Genomic DNA, 10,878 nt, shown 5'->3' on the forward strand with positions numbered 1-10,878 from the left:
CACTGTAATCTCCCTGAAATTGTCTGGTTACTGCCTCCGTACGCATTGTATTCCCTAACCGTACAGAATAAAGTACAAAAATGTATCACAAAAAATCATGATGGCAGACTTTATTTTAAAATTATAATTTGCTAACATGTTATTGCTTAGTAATTAAAATACATTTGTTTCTTTGTATCAGTTAATTATAATCCCAGCTAATTACCAATTGTGTTGAACTACTAGAAGGAGTATGCATTTTGACCACACCATTCCCTAGTAAATACTAAGGACATACCATCTGGAACAACACATCTTCATCTTCAGGGCCATTGCAGTCAAAAACCTGATTTTCCCGTGTTATACAGTGGGGCAAAAAAAGTATTTAGTCAGCCACCAATTGTGCAGTTCTCACACTTAAAAAGATGAGAGAGGCCTGTAATTTACATCATAGGTACACTTCAACTATGACAGACAAAATGAGAGAAAAAAATACAGAAAATCACATTGTAGGATTTTTTAAATGAATTTATTTGCAAATTATGGTGGAAAATAAGTATTTGGTCACCTACAAACAAGCAAGATTTCTGGCTCTCACAGACCTGTAACTTCTCCTTTAAGAGGCTCCTCTGTCCTCCACTTGTTACCTGTATTAATGGCACCTGTTTGAACTTGTTATCAGCATAAAAGACACCTGTCCACAACCTCAAACAGTCACACTCCAAACTCCACTATGGCCAAGACCAAAGAGCTGTCAAAGGACACCAGAAACAAAATTGTAGACCTGCACCAGGCTGGGAAGACTGAATCTGCAATAGGTAAGCAGCTTGGTTTGAAGAAATCAACTGTGGGAGCAATTATTAGGAAACGGAAGACATACAAGACCACTGATAATCTCCCTCGATCTGGGGCTCCACGCAAGATCTCAACCCGTGGGGTCAAAATGATCACAAGAACGGTGAGCAAAAATCCCAGAACCACACGGGGGGACCTAGTGAATGACCTGCAGAGAGCTGGGACCAAAATAACAAAGCCTACCATCAGTAACACACTACGCCGCCAGGGACTCAAATCCTGCAGTGCCAGACGTGTCCCCCTGCTTAAGCCAGTACATGTCCAGGCCCATCTGAAGTTTGCTAGAGAGCATTTGGATGATCCAGAAGAAGATTGGGAGAATGTCATATGGTCAGATGAAACCAAAATAGAACTTTTTGGTAAAAACTCAACTCGTTGTGTTTGGAGGACAAAGAATGCTGAGTTGCATCCAAAGAACACCATACCTACTGTGAAGCATGGGGGTGGAAACATCATGCTCTGGGGCTGTTTTTCTGCAAAGGGACCAGGACGACTGATCCGTGTAAAGGAAAGAATGAATGGGGCCATGTATTGTGAGATTTTGAGTGAAAACCTCCTTCCATCAGCAAGAGCATTGAAGATGAAACGTGGCTGGGTCTTTCAGCATGACAATGATCCCAAACACACCGCCCGGACAACGAAGGAGTGGCTTCGTAAGAAGCATTTCAAGGTCCTGGAGTGGCCTAGCCAGTCTCCAGATCTCAACCCCATAGAAAATCTTTGGAGGGAGTTGAAAGTCTGTGTTGCCCAGCAACAGCCCCAAAACATCACTGTTCTAGAGGAGATCTGCATGGAGGAATGGGCCAAAATACCAGCAACAGTGTGTGAAAACCTTGTGAAGACTGACAGAAAACGTTTGACCTCTGTCATTGCCAACACAGGGTATATAACAAAGTTTCGAGATAAACTTTTGTTATTGACCAAATACACATTTTACACCATAACTTGCAAATAAATTCATAAAAAATCCTACAATGTGATTTTCTGGATTTTTTTTTTCTTCTCGTTTTGTCTGTCATAGTTGAAGTGTACCTATGATGAACATTACAGGCCTCTCTCATCTTTTTAAGTGGGAGAACTTGCACAATTGGTGGCTGACTAAATACTTTTTGCCCCCCTGTATATATAATTCCACACTATGAGGTTGGAATAATACTGTGAAATTGTGAAAATTATAATAGCCTTTTAGTTTAAGAGCTGTTTTAAAGACTGTTTTGGTGGGATGGAGTTTGAGTGCCTGGTGTAATCACCTGGCAGTAAATTAGTTAATAGACCAATAAGAAAGAGAGTTCCAAATCTCTTTGCCAATAACAGATAGTTTTCAGTTTTCCCCTCCCCAGTCAGACCACTCCCCCACTGCCCTATCAGAAGTATTGCTTGAGAAATTGCTGTTTGCTAATCTTTGCTATGAAACTATGTGTGTTTTTTTGTTGTTGACAATTTTAATTGAAAACAATCACAGTAAGGTACTTAATGGTTACCCAGAAATGATTTAATATTGAGATATCATGTACATGGCTACATTGGACCTTTAAAGCAACTCTTGAGCACGGGGTATGATCAAATATGCATAATTCACAGTATTTGTAAGCAAGAGCACTAAGCCTCCTTCTCAACTGGTTAAGAGGCTGCTTTGGGAGGTCAAGCTTTAATTCCTGTTCAGCTGAATCATTTCCCACTTAGATGTGCTTAATGTGCTGTTGTCATTATTACAAAGAAAACTATAATACTATTTATGTAATGCATAATAACACACACCAAGCCAACTGTGTGTAATTACGAGCTGGTTGTGAGTGTTTCTCGCAGGCTACAAGGTGGGAGTAATTATGTTTTCAAAATGTTGGAAGTGAAAACAGAGCAAAATGTTAGGAAGATTGGAGACTGAAAACTACAAACAGATGTATACATCTAAGGCTAACGGTATGGATGATTTAGATCAAGAGAGCCTGTACGGATGACTGAATATCAATATCATGTCACCCGAGATGTAAACACTCACAGGGCAGACAGACACGCATACACGCGTTGACGAAAGCACACACAACACAAATCTATTTTACCAATACATTGAAATGTAATATATGTGGATGAGAGACCTTGTTTCAATAGGGGCTAACTTTATCAAGCTGCTGTATATAGTCATCCAAAAGGGTTATGTTAAGAAAAGCATAAAGCATAAAGCATAGCCATATTCCCTAACGTTGCAACTTGATCCCACAACCAAACAATTCATATATCATCCTTTTCTGAGTTCACAAGTTCAAAGCCCCTAAAGACAAGCCACCCCAACTCGTTAGTGAGAACAATCCACGAGAGCTGTATTGCGCTACTGTTCACAATAAGCTACCAGTCAAAGTTGCCATAATGATGCATTTATGGAAAACTTTGCACCACATTAATAGCTGATGAGTTCCAGCCGTAGTGCCGTAGTCTGGGTCCAGCAGAGGCTTGACTGATTGACAGTATTGCTTGAGGCTATTCCTTTATCCCACTAGCTGATAATAAACAGTGGTTGTTAAGCTTTGCTCCAGTACGGACGGCAGTGTGTAAAACACAATGCACCTCTTCTGCAGTGAAGTGTGAACATTCAATTAAATGTGGAGGAGGAGCCTTTGTGAGAGGGGGAAAGGGAAGGGTTGAACTGAGAGAGAGAGAGAGAGAGAGAGAGAGAGAGGGGGAGGGAGGGAGGGAGGGAGGGAGAGGAAGAGAGGGAGAGAGAGAGATATCCAGGCAGAATATCAATGTGCAACGGAGGAGAGGGAGAAGAGAGAGAGCACAGACTATGGAGCAGATATTAGCATGAGCAGCATTGTTTTTCTGTTGAGGGTAGCAGGACACAACAAACATAAACAGGACATTTGAACAACGGATATATAGTTTGCCAGTAATCCTGGTAAGTAAAAATCACCCTAAATACATCTACTTCAAATTTGCATGATGTGTCTACATTCATACACAAACGCCTTCAAATATTTATGAAGCAATTCTTCTAAAGGTTTCAAATGCATTTACCATGTACCATATTCTGTTGTGAGGAGGTGCATAACAGCCGAACACTGGAATGTGGGATGCTAGATGGAAATGAACTACTCTTACTGTTGCAATGAGAATGTGCTTCAGAAGTTTGGTTACATGTTGTCTGTGTCTTCACCTTCATTTTGTTTAATTACATTTGTTCATTATAAACATATTTATTCCACTGATCTACACTTACCGGACAGTTTATTAGGTACACCCATCTGGTACCGGGTCGGACCCCCCTTGCCTCCAGAACAGCCTGAATTCTATGGGGAATTCTACAAGGTGTCAGAAACGCTCCACAGGGATGTTGGTCCATGCTGATGCGATGGCATCACGCAGTTTCTGCAGATGGGCCAGCAGTATACTCATGCTGCGAACAGCCCATTCCATCTCATCCCAAAGATGCCCTATATATTTGAGCTCTGGGGACTGAGCAGGCCACTCAAGTAAACTGGACTCGCTGTCATGTTCCAAGCGACGTATTTCCACTCCTCAATTGTCCAGTGTTGATGATCATGTGTCCACTGGAGCTGCTTCTTCTTGTTTTTAGCTGAGTGGAACTTGGTGTGGTCGTCTGCTGCAGTAGCCCATCCGTGACAAAGAGAAGCAGAAAATCGTATGTTTATTTTATATCCCGTCATTTACCCTCCTCTTATTGTCCATCACTGCTGTAATTCCACACAAAACCATCATCATGACTCAAGACGAGAGGCAAATTCTTGCATCCTCTCCAACTGTTGGTTCACACACGCTAAGGGATTAGCTCGATAGCACTTCTAGCTCGTCCTCTCTGCCTGCATCTCAGGCTGGCTGTCATGCTGCTCTTCCTGTCAGCCAGCTCAAATGACATGGCTGTCATGTTGCTCTTCCTGTCAGCCAGCTCAAATGACATGGCTGCCATGCTGCTCTTCCTGTCAGCCAGCTCAAATGACATGGCTGTCAAGATTGTTTCCCTCTGGGAGTTTGGCTTGCTGAGGAGGAGAGTCTGGGCTATGACTCTTGACAACAGGAGTGGTGAGACGCATCTTGGAAATGGAATATAGACAGCAGCGGTAAAGCAAAAGTGGTAGGCTAGAGAGCATTGATTTAAATACCAGAACTACTTACTTATTGTCTCATACAACTCCATTGAGGATACCTCAGAGTTTATTTTAAATAATTTGGTGTATTTCACATAACCGCCCTTCCTCTTTTGGTAATCGGCCATTAGCCACAGAGGTATGTTGACAGTTTGCTTTTTCATTATTATTCAAGGTCACATATTGGCAATGTGTGAGGAACAGTGGGCAAAGGCAGCCTACTGTGATTACAAATGTGATGTTGTGTTAGGAAAATCGGTTTTCATTATTGGGTATATTCAATTTAATCCTGTTCTCCAAAAGCCTCATTTAGATTAAAAGGGCACAATACTGTACATGTTGTTGTGGTACCACAGCAACAGAAAAGTAGAATTTGATGTAAAATTCCTATTTTTTTTGTATTTGATTATGGAAGATTTGAGGTATGTTTGTGATGTGTTTGGATGTGCTCGTTCCACTATGTTTGCTTCTTTGTGTTTGTGTTCCCAGGTTGAGTCAGTGTTTGCCACTGTAATTGTCATCTCCCAGATATTCCAATTAGATTTAATATGGAGTCTGTAAGAGATTTAATAGGTGGTAGAAAGACAGTGTTTAGAGAGAGACTGTTTCCCATTCCTATCAGCCAGAAAGCATTCAGTGAATGAGACATTTTAAAAGGGGTTTCCTGTATGCTATAGTACTGCTCCAAGGCCAATATGAGAAATATGTAAGAAGAGTCAACCATAGTAGTACATCGCCCCTGGAGCAAATTAGGGCACATCGACAGATTTTTCACCTTGTCGGCTCAGGTTTTCCGACCAGCAACCTTTCGGTTACTGGCCCCTAACGTGCTAACCGCTAGGCTACGTCAAATACCCGACTTTCAGCTGATGTAATAATAATTTGACAGTGATTTGACAAAATATTATTTTTTTAAGGCTTTCATGGTCCCAAAATTAACCCACAGAGATCAAGCCAATGGCATGCAATTTACAGGGTGGGAAAGGCAGGATGCTGCACACTGACAAATCACCAGATGTACTTTCATGTCACCTATAGTAGGACTTATGAACGATTTGGGAAGAATCCAAGTCGTTTGTTTTAAGACAATATGAATGCGCTACAGAGCCTTTACAGTTGTCGTTATTTTAACGTGGGACTTGAATCCTCTGTCACAAATATGTCAAACCGTAATAACAATAATGTCGCATCAGACCAATCATGACAGCAGATGTCAGCTTGGCAACCAACTTAGCAGTCATGTCACAAACCTAATAGGATCCCCAGCCAATTAGTTGGCTAAAACAATACTCTCTGTCATGGCAATTTAAAGTTGGTTACAGCAGCTGTCGTCTTGACATCTGACTTGTCATGTTCATGATACGGTAGAGATCAGTCAGTCCTGTGCTGGGTCAGGTCCAGTTTTGTTATGAGGAGCGATGGGTCTGGCGTAGGCTGATGGAGATCTATGAGGTGGAGGTATGTGGCGGTACAGCTCTGCTTTGAGAAATGTGTGTTTTCTAAGAGCTGTCAAGTCGATGCTAGACAAGTACAATCCAAGCCAACAGATTTATTGTAACCTATTTTTCCTGTGGTGTAAATGGTATAACTGACAACACATCTCTGATAACAAGTAGGTTTTGGACCTCAGTGGAGGTAGAGCAAACTAGCTTAACCGAACCCTACACAATAACTGTAAAATCTACAACACCATCAATGTTTTACTCCTTTCATGATAGATCCCGATAGTAACATACTATATCTCAGAGATTTTTTTTGTGCAAAAATATGAATCACAGTGAGTGAAATGGTGGTACTTTGTCCAGAGTGGCTCTTACAGCAAGTGCCAATTTACCAACACTCATCGTTGGTCCAACATGAACATGGAAAAGGAAAAATAGAGTGAGAATGGTCCAATGATGTCAGTATGCATGGTCCTCATATAGACTGATTTACTATCTGCATGATGTTAGGAAGTACAGTTTGCATGTTTATTTCTAGTTTAGTTCACAAATAAGATAATGACCGTAGACTCAAACAAGCCACCACTGTATAGGCCTACCTTAAGCTTTCATACAGTACAATGTGATCACTCTCATACTAACAAATCAACTTCTGCATCATCTTTCATGGTTTCATCTGAATCTGCATTTTAATAATATTAGTGATTGTGTATGTGTGTCATGTCATTTCAACCATTTCCATTAAGACGTGGGCATCGTTGAAACGTTGTTGAGGCACACTCCTACTGTAATCACATGTGACCTAATATGCTGATTTCATCAGTATGTAAAACCAAACTCGTTTAGTATTTTTGCAGCACTACATGGCTGATTCAAATAATCAAAGCTTAAATGATGACTTCAACATATCAGCATCTCTCCCTACTCCATTTTTAATAGACCTTGCTGCTGGTATGGCTTAGCAGCCAATGGATGCGTGCATCTTTATGCTATGAAGATGAATGCAAGAGGATAACCAGGTCACTTTGGGTGGGAAGGCTATAGAAAAGACGCAAGCGGAGTGGATAGGTCCCTTGGGTAGTCTGAGCATGCAATCGGCTCCCTGTTATGAAAATACATGGTTGTCTTTTATATTTTTCCTCACAGTTGGAACACAATCCACCATTCTTGTCAAATAAAACATCCAAAGGGAAATAGTTGCTCAAATTTGTGCAATGTGGGATTCAGGACATGAGTCATAGTAGAAATTGATGTGTTATGAGAAATATTTAACGAACTTTCCTCCCTATCCTTGTGGTTTGAACATTTGAATTAACTGGTTTTAAAACATTTGTGAATATATACGTTCATAAATGATCAGTATTGAGTTCCCTAAAGTCCCTGTAGCCCCATTTCAGTCATAATTCAACAGCATTAACCACATCGTGTACTTCTCTCATTCTCTTCAAGAACTTCTAAAATACTCTCAAAATGTCAGATCTGGAAGACTTCAGCAAAACAGCAGGGCACTGGAACACATCGGACAGCTACCAGCTGAATCCCACCAGTGTGATCGTGCCCGTTGTGTTCTCGCTCATATTCCTGCTGGGGACCATTGGGAACAGTCTGGTTCTGGCCGTCCTCCTCCGCAGCGGCCAGGTGGGATACAACACCACCAACCTGTTCATTCTCAACCTCAGCGTGGCCGACTTCTTCTTCATCATCTTCTGCGTGCCTTTCCAAGCCACCATCTACTCCCTGGAGGGCTGGGTGTTCGGCTCCTTCATGTGCAAGGTGGTCCACTTCTTCATCAACCTCACCATGTATGCCAGCAGCTTCACGCTGGCCGCCGTCTCGGTTGACAGGTATGTACACTGTAGCTCTTGTTGGCTAATGTCTCATTTAACATTTAAAAAAATTCAGAACATTGAAATATTCTATGCAAATTTTTCGACATGCATACAAATTCCATAAGGAAGATCTTAATTATCATTTAGGGGTTAACTACTTCTTTATGGCTCATAACGAGGAGCTGATAGGAATATACTTCATTTGTGAAATATTTTGTCATTTATATTCGGTTGAGTTCTAACCGAAAGCCCAGAGACATAACCTGTGCTGCAGCTCTAAAGGTCAATGCCAATTATAGTACAGAGTTCTATTGCCAAGGTCACTATTTCCCTCACCTCATTAAAGTCCAGCACACTTCCTCTCTATACAAGCGCCCAATACTCTCTCTACAGAAGAGGATGGACGCTCATTTAACGCTCATTTAGCAAAGCACACGGCAGTAACCTATACTGTAGTCATCCATTGGTCATTATTACAAAACAACCTTAACATTTTCACAGGGAGATAGGGAGAATGCTGTTCAGGCATTTATTTTTTGGCAACCCTGTTGGTCACGTTAATTGAAACCCAGTATCCATGTGATCAAGGGAAAGGCATTTTATCTGCATTAAAATGTGGAAATGAAATAGTAGGTCTTGACCTGAAATTGAGGCTGAATCTGTGATTGAGTACAGTAAAAGACCACTAATGTTTTATCCCTACATGAAATTGACATATTCTTCTTTCCTGCATAAATGGATGCCGTTGATTCTGCAGGGCCCTCGCTATGCTCAGACTAGTGAAAATAGCTGGTCTTTTTTTTCTTACATTAAATAAGGGAGCAGAAACCCTGGTGTTGTTTACCTTTTGTAGGGGAACATTCATTTGATAGATGTCCTCTATGTGAAAAATGAGCATCCACTCAGGCTTCAGCTGAGACCTAGAATACCCAGCAGCAATTATTTCACTGCCAGCTTGGGATGAGCAATATACACACACACTGTTTGCCCGTTCATTAGTTCCATTTGCAGCACCAATGTGCCTCTTGTCTATTAACCCCCAGAAGTAAGCGCTCATAATATTTGTATGTCTTTGTGCAAGCAACACAACAGTAAAAACAATTAATTCCATTTAGAAGGTGGAGTGTAATGAAATCCCAGTTGACTTGCAATTACACATATAAAGCAAACAACATACAATGAGTGTACAAAACATTAGGAACACCTGCTCTTTCCATGACATAGACTGACCAGGTGAATCCAAGTGGAAGCTATGATCCCTTATTGATGTCACTTGTTAAATCCACTTCAATCAGTGTAGATGAAGGGGAGGAGGCAGGTTAAAGAAGGATTTTAAGCCTTGAGACACACTTGAGACGTGGACTGTGTGTGTGCCATTCAGAGGGTGAATGGGCAAAACAAAATATTTAAGTGTCTTTGAATGGGATATGGCGGTAGGTGCCAGGTCCACCGAATTTGTGTCAAGATCTGCAATGCTTCTGGGTTTTTCATGACCATGATTTTCCCGTGTGTAACAAGAATGGTCCACCACCTAAAGGACATCCAGTCAACTTGGCACAACTGTGGGGAGGATTGGAGTAAACATGGGCCAGCATCCCTTTGGAACTCATTCGAAACCTTGTAGAGTCCGTGTCCCGAAGAATTTAGGTTATTCTGAGGGCAAAATGGTGGGTGGGGTAAAACTCAATATTAGAAAGGTGTTACTTCATGTTTTGCACACTCAGTGTATATTGTAACTAAGTCTTTCTGTTTGGTCTAGGTATCTGGCCATTCGCTACCCTCTTCGCTCTAGAGAGTTGAGAACGCCCTGTAATGCCGTGGTTGCCATGGTAGTCATCTGGGGACTATCATTGATCTTCGCAGGACCGTATTTGAGCTACTACGACCTCATAGACTATGCCAACAGTAACGTTTGTGTTCCAGGTTGGGAGGAGTACAACCGCAAGGTGCTGGACACTTGCACCTTTGTGTTTGGTTATGTGATCCCTGTGCTCATCGTGAGCCTGTCCTACACCAGAACCATCAAGTACATGTGGACTGCTGTGGACCCTCTGGACGGGATGTCGGAGTCCAAGAGGGCTAAGCGCAAAGTCACCAAAATGATCATCATCGTCACAGTGCTCTTCTGCTTCTGCTGGCTGCCCTATCATGTGGTGATCCTATCCTATCTGTACGGAGACTTCCCCTTCAACCAGACCACATACGCATTCAGGATCCTCTCTCACTGCATGGCCTACGCCAACTCCTGCCTCAACCCCATTGTGTACGCCTTGGTGTCCAAGCACTTTCGCAAAGGTTTCAAGAAGGTGTTCAGCTGCATTCTCAGTAAGAACGGCAGGAACAAAGTGCATGTGGTACATGTAGCCAACACAGTGCCTGGGTTCCAGGCAGGGTCCACAGAAGTGTCACAAATGAATGAGGACAATGTACGACAAAATGACTGTGAGATGAGCAGCCGGCCCATCGCCGAGCCGAGGGAAGCAACTATAAGCCATTTCCAGAAACAGCCTTGAATGATGAGGCCTATGGTGAAGGACTGTGCAGATTGCCTTATCACAAAGACTTTGCTTTCCAACCTCAAAGGGAAACTCAATGATGACAGTGTCTCGGTTTTTGAGATGGTGACAACTGAGAATTTGATGAGAGGGTAAAGAGAGCATGATCCTTAAAAAA

General features: G+C 42.0%; 1 protein-coding gene across 2 annotated transcripts; it reads left to right on the forward strand.

The window, feature by feature from the left end:
- Positions 1-3,588: 3,588 nt before the first annotated feature.
- On the forward strand, positions 3,589-10,878 carry LOC135553693 (galanin receptor 2b-like). Of its 2 annotated transcripts, none has more exons than XM_064985649.1 (3): positions 3,589-3,727; positions 7,826-8,220; positions 9,965-10,878. In XM_064985649.1, exons 2-3 carry the CDS (start codon positions 7,847-7,849, stop codon positions 10,716-10,718), a joined length of 1,128 nt encoding a protein of 375 aa, XP_064841721.1. In that variant the 5' UTR covers positions 3,589-3,727; positions 7,826-7,846; the 3' UTR covers positions 10,719-10,878. The 2 variants fall into 2 exon arrangements, with proteins under 2 accessions (XP_064841721.1, XP_064841722.1); XM_064985650.1 differs by lacking the exon at positions 3,589-3,727 and adding an exon at positions 7,240-7,289 and having other exon boundaries at positions 7,924-8,220.

The sequence above is a fragment of the Oncorhynchus masou genome, chromosome 14 (genome assembly GCF_036934945.1).
Source record: "Oncorhynchus masou masou isolate Uvic2021 chromosome 14, UVic_Omas_1.1, whole genome shotgun sequence".
NCBI lineage: Eukaryota > Metazoa > Chordata > Actinopteri > Salmoniformes > Salmonidae > Oncorhynchus > Oncorhynchus masou.